This window comes from Acanthopagrus latus, chromosome 9, assembly GCF_904848185.1.
Source record: "Acanthopagrus latus isolate v.2019 chromosome 9, fAcaLat1.1, whole genome shotgun sequence".
Classification (NCBI taxonomy): Eukaryota; Metazoa; Chordata; class Actinopteri; order Spariformes; family Sparidae; genus Acanthopagrus; species Acanthopagrus latus.
Genome location: NC_051047.1, coordinates 4,636,911 through 4,651,766, shown reverse-complemented (window position 1 = coordinate 4,651,766; position 14,856 = coordinate 4,636,911). Strand labels below are relative to the sequence as shown.

Genomic DNA, 14,856 nt, shown 5'->3' with positions numbered 1-14,856 from the left:
TTTGTGGCTCCAGGGGAAGCTGCACGTTATCTGACAAACTGCCTCCAGTGTTGTCACTCAGTGAGTAAGTTGCATTGTGGAAGCAGGTTTTGAAAAGCAGTCCAGTGGTCTATCATTACTCTCCTATAACACTGCTGGACTCGTGATGGACAGTTTAAAAACAGATGATCAAAACTGATAGAGCAGAACTAACAGAACCTCCTGAATAAATGCAGACAAAGCATTCTGCAAATCCACAGATGAGTTAAAACTTTGTGTTGGAACTTTATCTTTCTTTTGACTCAATTTTCTGTTTTTCTCTTTTAGGCTGTGTTTATGCTCTGATTAGTTGTAGGTACAATACTACACCTTGCTTAGGGTTAGGAAAACATCATGCTGTTCCTTAAAGTACCTGTTTTGAATGCGACAAACATGGCTGAAGATGGCACACTTTATGTAGAATATATTGTTTTCTGATCATCTCAACTACAGCTAGAAATAATCATGTGGACTCTTAAAAAATACCTGGGGTCAGGAATGTTGGGTCATAAACATGTAATTTGAACATGAATAACACATTATGGAAAAAAACAATATGGTAGGGTCAAATGTATCTGTATCTGTGAAACATGAGCTTTTAAACCCCAGATCCCGGTGACTGGGCTGAACCAGAGACATTGCCTTTTTCATACCAAGCATTCTACCTTGCTCTCGAAACCTGGTGCCTACATTACCCACAATGCAACTACAATGCAAGCCACTGAGTGACAGCACTGTAAAGCAATTTATCAGATTACATGCAGCTTCCTATGGAGCCACAGAAGGCCTTTTTTTCCACATATGCTGAACTGTTCCTAAGACCGATAAACACACATTAAAGGAGCACTCTGTAGTTTTGGTGAAAAAACGTTAATGATAATGTATTTCTGTCTAAATAGACAAAATAAACAAACTCTCTTTGTTTTCATAACCGAATAAACTGAATAAACAAACTGACCTTAAAGGACAACACAGTTTATTCTGTTTTACTTTGTTTATATGTGGCGGACCCTGCCACCTCTCTAGCTTCCAATGTTCTGGGAGCTTATTTTCCTGTGAGAAAAAAGTGTTTATTCACTTAAGTATATATACATGTGAGTTTGTATTCTTAGCTTGATATTGTTGTAAATATAAAAATTCCGAGTTTTAAATGCTTCTCCAAAACTACATAGTGCCCCTTTAATGTGTAAAATTGGTGGGTACCCTTTACTATGGATGTGCTGATACCAGCAGTTGCACGGGCCACTGCGTGATATTAAATCCTGTGCCTCACACACAGCAGTGCATGCTTTAAAAGCAGTAAAAAATAAAAAAAAATAAATACATTTATGATAAGAAGAGTAAAAAATGAGAAAGGGAAAGGCACGCTCTCATGGGCTCCTTAATAGGGTCCCTTAGGTGAGTGCTCCCAGTCTTATCTTCATATTATAAACCCTGTGCCACGTCAGCAGTCCTGTAGGCCGCCTATTACTGTCATGCCAATACAACAAATCAGGGGTTGCCCGAACAGGAGCACCAGTACATCTTCTGACGAGATGAGACATGTCACACCGGTCAGATGCTTCATGCTTCATAGGCCATTGAAAGCCACTAATAGTCCTGGTGGGAGCCGACCTGCCACCATACTTGTACTGTTTGGATAAAGTTATCCGGTTACAGACGGGCACTGCTGCGGCACTCTTTGTGGATCTTTTTTTTTTTTTTTTTTTTTTTCTTTTTTTTGCTATTGTTCTGCATTTTCATAGCAGTGCTTGGGCATCACAATGCTCTTATTCTGCCAATAAAGACTGGAAGTGAGGGAGAGAGAGAGAGAGAGAGAGAGAGAGAGAGAGAGAGAGAGAGAGGCAGGGGGAGAGAGGTGGGCTGTGCCTCGCTCGCCTCGCAGTCAGAGAGAGAGTCGTCGCGGGAGCGGTTTGTTCTTCCACATCAGACTCCTTCTGACCCTCCGTGCTGGAGGAGCGAGGAGGAAAACCTCTCCCGGGTTTTTTTTTCTTTCCTTCCGGTCGCTGCCTCTCTGCGGACGCACGGATAATACCACACCACGGCTGGAAGATGGTTTTTCTGCTGCATATGGTTACCCTTTATACTCTGAGCGTGTTACGCGGAGCATCCGCCGCGACTCACTGTGAGTATTCTACCTTCGCTCACCTGTAAGCTCCTCTCTCCTCCTCCTCCTCTCTCCTCCTCCTCTCCATCATGTCAAGTGGGGAGGCTGCCGGAGTTCCCCCCCCCCCGCCTGGCTGCTACCTTTGTCCTCCCGGTGTTTGCGCAGGGAGCATCGCGGGCGCGGAGAGATAAACTGTGCCGCTGCCGGTCATGTGAAGTCGACTTTGAGGAGTACTTGAGGACGGCTCCCTTTGTGTCAGTATGACTCAGATGAACAAGTAGTTGGCGCGTGCTCGCCTCTTGTGTTCCGTGGAGCACAATGGACTCGATGAAGGTCAAGCAAACAGGTTCATCTCCCCCCCGACAGGCAGGCGGGCGGGCAGGCAGTCCCCGCGTCGGTGTGGAGAGCGTGTGTCCCCGGGCTGCGTCCTCACACACTCTTCATGTGGTGTTTTTATTTGTTTAATTATTTTTTTGAGGTCGGTCTCCCGGACATGTCGGTGCTGGTTCATGCTGGTGTGTGTGTGTGTGTGTGTCGGGAGCAGAAAGTGCTGACTGCTCACAGCTGTGGCGTTCAAAGACGGCTCCTCGGCGGAGCGCGCTCACACACACGCAGCGGCCGCCGGAGCCTCCGCTGAAGACAGATTGCTTCACCCGAAGGGGCTGTCATTTTTTTTTTAAATGCGAAGATTTAGCCGATTTAGTTGCATGAGTGCTCCCAATAATGCGCGAGTGGATTCGTGGAGATGACGACTTTTGATAAACCATCCATCATTGCAGTCGAGCATTATAACAAATGCACAGTTGTCAGCTTCCCTGTCAGCTCTCTGAAGCAAAGTGACTATCGTGGGCTGTTGATTGTTGCATGTTGGACAGGAAAAAAATGTGTGTGTGGTCCTGTTATTAATACAGCAACACTTAGTTGTAGTTAATTAAACTTTAGTTAATAGTTATCTGACTGGTGACAAACAATGGCACGCCTCATGAAGCATTTATGAGGCAGCTGTAAAGGTTTAGCAGCATCATCTTTACAATGTCCATTTAAGTGATGTTCACAGATGCACTGCACGGTATTTATTGACTATTAGAAACATCAGTCTTGACTTCACAGTAAACAGTTGCTTGACCAATGGTTTATAAAGCATTTCATAGCTTGTTAACGGTGAAAAACTATTAACCGAAGTTGGATCAACTGTAAATGTAGCTGTTATTAATGGTGGTTATTCTAAAGTCTGTACAGAATGGCCCCAGTCTTAGCCGTAATTTATCTCTCACCCATGTTGCACGAATCTCGTTAGAAGTCTGCTGTAGGAACAACGGGCAGAGCAAACATCCAGGTTTAAACTTCGTACCAAACTAAAGACAAGTCCTACAGGCACAGGTCACCGGCCGCTGGTACATACTGGACTCTAATATTTGCTCCCATAACAGGAGGTTGTGTTTTAACATAAAATTAGCATTTACTTTTGTTTTTCAAGCACCAGATGAGGCAGAGAGCTTGAGTCACCGTGGCGCAACAAAACAAAATCGTGACCAACTCAACTCTTTGTGCAGTGGGTTGGAGTTAGCTAGGATTCAGATTTTCGCTAAGTACTATATCTCGCCTATTACACAAAATCTAGCCAAAGTCTAACCAACCCTCCATTTGCAGCCTTTACAGAGAATCTGCGCCACTATGATGATAACAAAAAATGTAATAACTAGATCATCAGAAAAACAATGCATTTCAACTCCAAGGGTCACGTGACATGCCAGTTCTACTAATCCCGTGTGCAACATCAACCATGTATCACAGGTAACAGCAATACAAGTGCAGAAAATATACAAAGAAGCATAATCATATATCACATGACACGTTCAACCGCTTTATCCCACTCAAAATACCAAACAATATATCACTAAGAGCGGCAACACAAGTACACAAATATACACACACAGTGCTTGTATTAGCTGTCCGAGCACATGTGGCCTCTACCACTTTGTACCGCTCGCCATACCGGCGATATACCACCAAAAACATCAATACAAATGCAATCAAGATTCAGTCTGAGAGGTAAACAATCTGACTGTGATATACACAACACTATAGGGAGAGCCCAGACACTTACACACTTCATTACAGATCGTCAAAATGTACTTTTTACTGAGGCCATTCATGCCCTGAGAGAATGAACCTTTCCATTCTGGTCACTCTAGCTCCCATTTCAGGCCAAAATAACAGTTTTACGGACAGTAATACGTAATCTAGATCAGGATACATGTATATTGTATATCTTTTTCGGGCTGCCAGTTTTGCAGGCTCCCAGCGGAACACATTTTATTTTATTTTATTAGTTTTCATTTCTAGCCCAACAATTAGAAATAACACACTTGGCCCACAACATTTTTTGTGTTGTGAAATGTAAAAATATTGCGCGGTTACACATAAGAAAGGTGATGCCCGACACCATGCGAATACACCAGAGACGTGACATTATGTGGCCCAGTGCTACAGCAGCCTTGTGCTGGGGTTAGAGCAGTTTATCTAAAGGTGAGGAAGTGAGCTAAACTAAGCTGCATTACTCATTTATGACAGTCCCGTGGTTCTCAAATGTGTGCAGTGATCAGCTCTGACACGCTGTGCTGAGATGAAATGATGAGATGCTTCTGGAGGTCAAAGTGCTGCCTCCATATTTACCACGGAGAAACAAAAGGAGGGGAGCAGAGATGTGTCACGGATGGTTTGTGTGGCCTTTTGTCAGGTGGCAGCCACTTCCCCTCAGAAAGCCCTCTGCACTTCCTTTGGCTTTTCAAAGATAGGGAGGCGTGTACATCACTCACTATGTCAGCATTCAGCCTGTCATTTTTCAGCAGGCGTTAATTGATCGCGTATTGGCGCGACCTTTACAGTAATGGCCAACTGACTGGCAACAGAGGAGCTATTTACAAATGTATTGAAATGATTTTTTCCTCATCATATTTTTTGTGTAATGCAACTTCATCACCCACGAGTGGCTATCTGTCTTGACAACCAACCGGCAAGTTCTCTCTGGCAATTATATCAGTGAAGTGTGAAAAGTGATTATACAGGGGTTGAGTCTTTAAAAATACATTGATCTTTGTATCTAGTTCAATGCACAATGCCCCCACTGGTTCTTTTTATTGACTTTCCTGGCAGTGATGACCAGCTAGAGCGGTTTTGTGTTAACAAAATAAAACGGCCTCACCATGATATGTAATTGTGAGTTAAGGCGGCGCGAGGAGAAAATATTCTCTCCAAATCTGATTTTGAGGAATTTTGATTTTTGAAAAAATTATTTTTGATGATAATCTTGAATATCCTCACATCGGTGACTGGAAAAAAGGCTGCGTAGCTTGATAGCTTGCACAGTCCCACAGTTAATCAATTTTCTGATTTATTTTTCATTGCCACAAGGGGCAGTGCGCATATTTTCAGTCATTTCAAATCGTAAACCTGTCACAAGGTGCCCAATTTATCCCCCACAGAAAACTTAAATCAAATGTGGAAATACCATACCAAACTAAAGCATGACAGGGAAATGAGGTACCCACTTTGTACTTATCCTGTATTTATGCAAGGGCACTTAATGATTTGTCATATTTAAGAGTCCTTAATTAATTTGCACAAAAAAAATGTGTGTCCTATCTGGGATGCATTCAAATATGTGTTTCCTGTACAGTACATGTACAGTAATTGCAATATATTTTACTGCCATTTTAAGAGTTTTAAGCCTATTTTGATGATTGATGGATACAGTAAAACATATCATCAATCACATTGACCCTGTTCTCTCACTTTTTACTCATGCCTTTTAAACAAATCTTCTCCAACACCAAAACATGTGCAATATTGGTATTTTTTAGTAGTAGTGAGGTGGATTTTAATTTGAAATGTATGAGGTACATTACTTGACCCAGCAAAGCTTTCTTACAAGATATAACATATCTGAGTTTAGCGTCACTCTGTCCTGTCAGGAGTTGGATGGTACAGCTGGTATTAGATTTGTATAAGTGCTTTCAGTATTCAGACTATTTTGGAAAAGAGCAGGAATAAATCTTGTCTTAACTCCTAACTTTCCCTATGTACATTTTCTCTCTTCTTCACTAGCTGGTAAATCTATTTTGTTCAGATTGAATGTGCAATTCCAGAATTTTAGTATAACATTAAAAAATAAAGGGCAATCATCATCAGAATATTGAGAAATAAGAGTACTTTCTCTATGTACATTTTCTCTCTTCTTCACTAGCTGGTAAATCTATTTTGTTCAGATTGAATGTGCAATTCCAGAATTTTAGTGTAACATTAGAAAATAAAGGGCAATCATCATGAGAATATTAAGAAATAAGAGTACTGATGTTATATTGAAGACATCTATGTGCTGTGCTGCAGAGATATCTATTGAGGATAGCATGCTAACCAGCTAGCACCTAGCCAGTTTGCACTCTAGTGGTAATCCAAGAGACAACAACTCCATACTCCCCTGGAGCTCCGAGCTCCCAGTCCTGGCAGAGTCAGCTAATATGGCTGCTAGCTGTATTGTTAATTTTGCTTACTACTTAACAGCAGCTACAGCTACAGATATACACCCTCTACATGTTTGAGCAATTTGGAGTAGATGGCAAATTGTATGTGGAAGTTATAATGCCTTGATGGTTTTATGGCGAAGCATCAAAATGGACTGCACCACCACGGCCACCAGGTGTGACGTAGATGAAAGTTCTTGATGGCCTAGAAGGGAGTTGGAAAAAGTATGTTTTTCATTTTTGGTGATTTTGCAAATGGAAATTTACCACAAGTAAATTTGGTGTGGCCTAAAATACACAATTAAGGTGAATTTAGGGAACACATATTTAAGGTTTAGAAATGTGGGCCATATTATGTGGGAGTTATTTGGCACCACCTGCTGGTCATTTTTGGTGCGCGAGTTAGAGGAGCCAGTCTATACCACGCCTACGAATGTCATTGACATAGCAGTTATGGTGTGGGCACATTGGCAAATATTTAATTAATCTGCCACCAGAGTGCCATCTAGTGGCAGACTGGTAACAGTTTTGTCAGCTGTCCTCAGGAGGGCATTGGCAAAAATTTTACCAAGTTTTGTCTTAAACCGACCAACCGATGTTGAGATATAAAAGACTTCAATTTAAACAGCACCACCTTGTAGTCATCTAGCAAAACTTTGCTCAGAGCCTTTGTGGCTCATGGGGAAGTAATCACTTGAGTTTCATGTCATTGAGATAGACCAATGTGAAGATATGCAACACTTTGTGTTTTGAGCAAAATGTACAAGCAGTTATTTAATAACTTGAGTATTGTTTGGAATATCAAAATTCTTTTAATATTTTTTTTGTCAGGAGAGTTCACAGATGCTGTGTGCAAAGTTTGGTGCAAATTGGTGTAAACACCTGGGAGGACTTCGAAAAAGTAGGTTTGCAACATTTTGCGAATTTGTGAAAAAAAATAAACAGTAAGCGGAAATGGGCGTGGCCTATATGACGAGATTCAACACAATTCAGTGAGCGCATGGATATAAAGTTTTTAAATGTGTGACAAAGTTTATGTGATTCATAAGCTAAAATGCAGTTTCCTTGATTATAGCACCACCTAGTGGTGGAAATTGAGGACGACAACAGATTATCACAATTTTTGTGATGTGTATATTCCAAGTTTGGTCAGTTTTGGTGCATGTTCAGGCAGTGAAAAATGTGGTCATTTGGGCCGAAAAAGTGGTCTTTCCTCGCAGGTCGAGACCAGCTCGGGCCCTACAAATGTCCATCTCTATTATCCCCAGAGGCCAAGATGTTCTGCCAAACTGTCCAAAAACAAAATGTATTTAGTTTTCTATAAGTTAAGAACAGTCGATAAGTCCTGACATTTAAGAATCAACTCACTTTTTCATTGCTCATAATATCTGAATATTTCAGTGTATCCCTGGAACACATATATTTTTGACACCATGACAAAATGTTCACAATAGTTGTTGAGCTCTCCTCGCAGGATTGTTTGTCTCTCCTTGTACTCAGCCAGATGCTTCTGCTGGAGGTGGTGAAATGAAGTGGTCGTATTGCCCTGTTGTTTTTGCTCTTGTTAGCCAATGTTACTTGCTGCTCATAACAGAATGACATCATTATGTCAACAAGTCAGAATACTGACATCATCAAAAAAATATGCATTTTCAGAATTGCACCTGTATTACTACGAAACATATAATTTGGCAGAGCCCTAATCTAACTTCAGCACATACACATTTATCAACACAGGGGTGATGTCACCTCCTGTCTGACTTCACCGATAAGAATAATCATATAATCTGTTTCACCTAGCACATCACCTTGTTTGCACCCAGCCTGGGCCCTGCCACAGCTCCACGTGAGGCTTCTTTAATGTTTCCTGCCATGAGTGGATGCACAAGTGATTTAGGGTTTGCTTTTAGCCGGGAAAAGGGAAGGCTTTCATTATCAGATGATATGACTCTCTTCACCACCAGGTCTGTGGGAGGAATATTCTTTATTATTGCCACGCTCTTAGTGATCCCCTTGCAGCAGGTGGAGACCGCTGCACCATGCATCCATCTTTAATAAGCTGGAATCTGTTTCCGATGTGGGGGGAGAACCACACGTATATATTAACTTAAAATGTCATGCTTCACCTTCGCTCGGCAAACATATACTTCACAACTAATTATTTCCCATCTGAAGCACCAGGAACGTGCTGGTGCAAAGCTGGCAGGGATAGCTGCGCGCGTGTGAGCCGGTGTGTGTGATGGAGACGATGCACCTGCAGATTCACACTGCTAATGAATGTGAAGCAGGCACTCAAGAAACACCTACTGCTGTACACATTCAAGGCCTGATGAATTTATCAAAAGGTAAATGAGGCAGAACACTGCGGTGTGACAGCGCAGGCACTTTTCCTCATGTTTAAACATACAGTGCATTTCTTCCAAGACGATACCAACTGGAAGGACTGTGCAGAGTAAACACCCAGACTGGCGTCACCACGGGAGAGAGTTGACATTCCATTGCGTGGCATGATGATGCAACGTAATGACAGATATGGAAACAGTTAACAGTATAATTGTGTGATGAGGATGACTGTGTGTTTGTCATCCTGATGCCATGTGACTGTGAAAACAATTGCTTGATATGTATGTTCTTAATTTCTTTTTTGTATCTTTTCTTAACATTCATTTATCAGTAAGTTAGAAAATGTTTTATCCTAAAATGAACTTAAATATTTACTATCAAAATGATCCACCAAAAGTGAAAAAGACGACGACAAAGGAGTGGCAGCCGTTTCATATGAATTAGCAGAAAGCTAAACCTAGCACGAATATAAGATAATAAAAATTTCAGGTCGTTATAATGAAATCCCTTAAATCTTAATGAGAACCAACCACTTGGTCACACTTTATTAAAACCATCACTTGTAACTGGTGAATGTATAGTTAATTGGACTGTGCTTAATAGTTATTTGATTGGTTAAACAATAAAACGCTTTATTAAGCATTTATTAAACAATTGTAAAGGATAAACATGAAAAGAATAAATACACATCAGTTGCAAATTTGTAACGGCCAATGAAATAATGTTTACAGATGAACTACACAGTATGTATAAACCATTTAAAAGTCATATGAATATCAATTGCAACTTTACAATGAACAACTTCTTGATAAATTGATTATAACAATTTTAATGGTTTGTTAACAGTCAAATAACTATCAGCTGTAGTGTAAATGAACACGTATTAATGATGGTTTTTGTTACCCAGTTGCTGCCATCCCACACATATCAGTGTTGGGGGGACTGCTGTTGAGTGTGTGGTTTAGATTATAGCTCCACTCCAATCAGTCCTCATCAGAACGACTTGATTTTCAAAGCTCATGTTAAATAAAGAGCAGTGCTACAAAGGCGTGCATGTTTATTTGGTTAAATTGAGTAAATGCAGCATTTCAAAGCTTTCGGCGCGATCTCTGACTGACTGCAGCTCCACAGAGACATCAAATGAAGAGACTTTTACAGTTCTCTTATTTTATCTTTTCAAAGCAGTTTGTTTCGTCTGATGCATTTCGATTGAATTATTTGGCTCTGTGGTGGGGAGTCGATAAATAGACAGATGCCGCTGTCTTCACGCTGTTGTTTCAGGTCTACTACTCATTACTGAAGGACGGTAAAGTTATTTACTGTTTGGTCTGTGCGGGATCAGAGCTTATGTATTTTTTATATCACCGTATCAATATATATCCTTCAATTCTGCATTTGAATATATCAGCATTTATTTTGAATTATTTAATTGAATGGAATAGCCAGACACACCAGAGTGTCTTTTGAAACAAATCCTGTAGATTAAAGTACTCATCCACACACAAATCCAATAGCATTTGTTCACTTACAGCATTGCTCCTCCATACATACAAAATCTTTGCTAGTAGCAAAAATATCATTACGTCACAGTATTTATTATGTTGACCACCCTTACCGGGTGAGAGGCTGTTAGGTGGGGTTGCTGTGAATGTGTTTCTACTGTCAGACTTCAGTCTTCAGAGAGCTGATGCGACAAGCTCCTCTCACCGCCAGCGCGCAGAACAAAATGTCTTTGATTTTAATGAGAAAGAAGAAAACACAGTGGACACATGATACAAGACTATTTAGAGAAATAATTTTCTTCCCGATCCCTTGGGAGCAGAAAAAAATCTATTGTGATGAATGTGGCGCCAGTGGAGGCCTTTCCATTTGCAGCTGTGTTGGTCCCACAGTGACACTGCACCAACCCTCAGTCTACTGAGTGCAATGAATATGCCTCAAATAGCCGTGCAGCCTGTAAGTTTCATCCTCTATTTATTTTCAGTGTTACTGGCAGATGGTTTGAAAGGATTATCAACACCCACTTTCTATCGACTGTGCCAATGAGATTGATGCAATAATCAGCAAGAGCCGGTTACAGTGATGAAAAATGAGACAAAAAAAGCTTATTTTTTGAACGCTCAGACTCTCAAAAAAAAAAGAAAAAAGGTGTTAAATTAAAAGACGAAAAAAAAAAAAAGGCAAAGCTTGCTCAAACGTGCCCGGCCGGATTTCAGAGCCCTCATCGCACAGTTTATTATTTTATGTAATTACATGGTGCGATAACCTGCAAATTAGATACAGGCCTACATGTGCACACTGTATGATTTGATATTGATTATCATCATGTATTCGTGAGCAACACTTATTATCTGGAGGTGCTGGGATTAGCATGCTCAGTTAAAGGAAAGGAAGCTGCACCCTCGGAGCTGTGATGCAATGTTTCGCTTCACTTCAGGAGGAAAAAAAGGCTGAAAACTGGCGCATTTAATGTCATTAAATAAAATATGTGCGGCAGTGACTCCAACCACAAGACAATGCTATACACAAAACATCAAAACTGAATGCCATGGCATGTGTTACTGGTATATATATATGTGTGTGTGTGTGTGTGTGTGTGTGTGTGTGTATGTGTTTGTATTTATATATTTCAAATGTATATACATATATTTATATGAAAATGATTAGAAATACATATTTGCGTGGATTTTGCATTCACTATTCGGGCGTTGGACATTAGGAAGCTATCATTGTAGGGTTTATTTTGAGAAGGTAGTATGCGCAGTCACAAAGAGAAGGCAGTGTGTGTTTCTGCAAACAATGGACATGTTGAAACTGAACATTTCTTTATGTTACAATTCAGTTTTTTTTTTTGTAGGTTCAGTTTTCTTTTAAATGTTGTCACAGCGCTGTGTTTATGGCCTGGTTAGTGTTTTTGCTAGGCACATATTAAATCTTGGTCAGGGTCAGGAAAAGATCACATCTTCCTCTCCGTCTTCCTTAGCTGCCGACATTTTGTTCTGGTGACTGGGCTGACCAATTTAAACTCACCGAGTCCAGATGTTCTGGAGGGCTCTGAGCAACGACATGTCATTAAATGTGGATGGCTTGTAGTCACCAGTAGCCGGGCTACACTCCTACAGCACATCGATATAGTTTTCCTGTGTGCTCTTGTGGTGCATTCAGCCCTTGTTCAGCCGCCTTGAACCAGTAAATATCTCAAAAAAACAGACTGAGGGCAGCACAGTGACACAGGCATCATATCTATAAATGTATCGTCTTGAGTGACTGCCCATGCACGTCCACAGTCACATAGGATATGCTATGTAAAGCTGAAAGAACGAGATTCAATCAACTTCTTGCTCCTCCTGAACCTCCATGAACCATTCCTCGGAGACAAAACTGGAGCTTACAAAAGCCTCCTTTTTTTTTTTTTTTCTTTTCATCTTTACCTCGCTCTGCAAAGATGTTTTTCTCTCGTCTCTGCTGAATTTCGGCTACTAAATCAATATTGGTTGTTTATGCTTTGAAAGCAAACGATGCTTATATACAGATAGAACAGATATCTTCTATACCCAAATGAAAAATTGTAGATGCGGTTTCAGTTGAACCTAATTTTAGTTTTGGATCATTTTCTGAACTAACGCGTGAGCAATCAAATCATGCGGTCGCACAGTGAAAGAGAGATTCTATAGTCCACAGCCATTACTCCTGAGAGAAGACATGACAACAGACATAGATTTTATAGCCGCCCCACCGGTCAAAAAAAATAATATATCACCTACTGGTTATTACCAAGATGTTACTCCCTAATGGTTGCTACCGGTTTTAGCCATCATAATCCCTTTATTAATAAGATATTATCCCATTATTACCATGTCGTCACCAAGCTGTTATTCAAACTGCTTCCAGCAATCCCACGGAAAAATCAACACAAATCCTGTCTCACTGCATTCCTGAATGAGGGCTGAATAATTAATGTCTGGCAGACGAGATGTGTATAATCACTAAAGCTGTCGATAGCCCAGTAAAACATCCCACATGCTGCCTGTAAATGCTCATAGGTCCCTTTAGATTATATGCAGTGTTCAGAGAAATGAAGTGCTACAGTAAACCAGGCTGTGTTTCCTCAATCATTTGTATCGATGCGTGCTTCCTTGAATTCAGCCAGCGTTTGGGACTAATTGTCAGCCGATACCTCAGCTCCACTCAGGCTATCGCCGAGCAGAGGTCACTGAGCCCCAAAGCCTGTTAGTCCACGCAAGGTATCATATGAAGCTTTATCAATACCACACAGAGGTCTGAGGCCGCCCCGTCACCAGATACTATCGCTGTTCCCTTTGATATTATTGACTCTGCGGTTTATGTTGACTGAACTTACGCACCCTCCATCACGCTGCCTTAGCTGCGATAAAGGTGCCATGTGTATGGTTTTAAGTGTTTTATTGCCGCGGCAAATGATCGAGAGGCGCGCGCGAGTGTGAGCACGCCTTTGTTTATTTCCGTAAATGTGTGCCCCAGTGTGTCAGACTGTTTAGACATAGGCTTTCACGTGATGGCAGAAATAAGACCCCACGAAACCCTTTGGCATGATGGCGCATGAACAGCTTTACCAGTAAAGCTGTGGCGTAAAGTGGGGAGAAGCTGGGTAACTCATTTCTCGCCTTTAATAATCTCTCCCTGGCCTGTAGACTTTCTTCTGTGTTGCTGACACGTTAGTCACAATAATCAGTCACTGAACTTGAATAGATGACAACTATGATAAATTGCCTAACTCATTTATCAAGCAGAAAATACAAACAGTCTTTCATTTCACAGCTTTGTGAATAGAGGGGGTTTTTTTTGTTTTTTTTTTGACTCTACGTCAGGAAAATGGAGCTATTTGAAAACACAGGCTGTGGTAACTCATAACATTTGACATTTTATGGACTAATGATTTATCACTTATCGCTGTGCTTCAGATGCCGGTGCGTTGTACCAAACTGTGGATACACCTGGTTGTTGCGGTGTCGTTCGGTCCACATTTGATCGGCCACATAACGAGCTTCCTCCACTGTGGCTCATGGAAAAAAAAAAGAAAAACGCTTTGAAGTTAAGACTGATGGATTTTTTTTACAGTGTTGTTTAAAGCTTGATTGTTTTATCTCTCAGTCGTATCCTTATCTTTTATTTAGAACCCATCTAAATGTTAAATTTTTTTGCTTTTACTCTCATTGTCCTGTGTAACGGTGAGCATGCAACACATAGTGAATAGCTCATAAGTACAAGTATAAATGAATCAATAAATGAAGGGATTGATTAATATTCTTCTGAACAATGGAGTAATTGTTCAAGAATAAAAAACACCTGCAGCCTAGTTGTGGAATTTAAACGGACTGTGGTGGAAGTTTAAGTTCCAACTGAAGCTACAACTGTTTTCCAGCTCTTCAATGACCGAGGACCTTTTACTCAACTTTTTTCTTTTCTATTTGCCGTACAATGATGTAGCACAGTCACAGATACTCAACATTTCCCTTTTCCACAGACCAGTGAAAAGAAAGAAAAAGCCTAAAACAACAAAAGCAAGAACTGCCCAGCCCCTACACACACTTCAGTTGGCCATTACAGTGTTTGTACTTATGTACTTTGTACTTAACCTATCTGGATATTTATAACCCATATATTTTCAACTGTAGCATTATTTATTACTCTGTATATCTGGATATATTCTAGTAGAATGTGCATTTCTTGTATTTTTGTTCAGTTTTTGTTGTTCTTGCTTATATATAGTTTGTATTTTTGTATTATTATTATCATAATTATCATTATTGTTGTTGTTGATGATGTTATGCATATTTCTGGACTTTGAATTAGAGCAGCTGCAACACAAGCAATTTCCCCTCGGGG

At 40.6% G+C, this 14,856-nt stretch overlaps 1 protein-coding gene across 2 annotated transcripts in view; it reads left to right on the top strand.

The window, feature by feature from the left end:
* The first annotated feature begins 1,762 nt into the window (after positions 1 to 1,762).
* Positions 1,763 to 14,856, top strand: part of cntnap5a (contactin associated protein family member 5a) — a 117,907-nt gene continuing 104,813 nt past the window's right edge. The window contains exon 1 of one of the 2 annotated variants that reach the window (XM_037110710.1): positions 1,763 to 2,143. In XM_037110710.1, coding sequence (XP_036966605.1) covers positions 2,071 to 2,143 — 73 coding nt within the window. In that variant the 5' untranslated portion in view covers positions 1,763 to 2,070. The remainder of the gene's footprint in view (positions 2,144 to 14,856) is intronic. The other variant, XM_037110709.1, reaches the window with a different exon arrangement.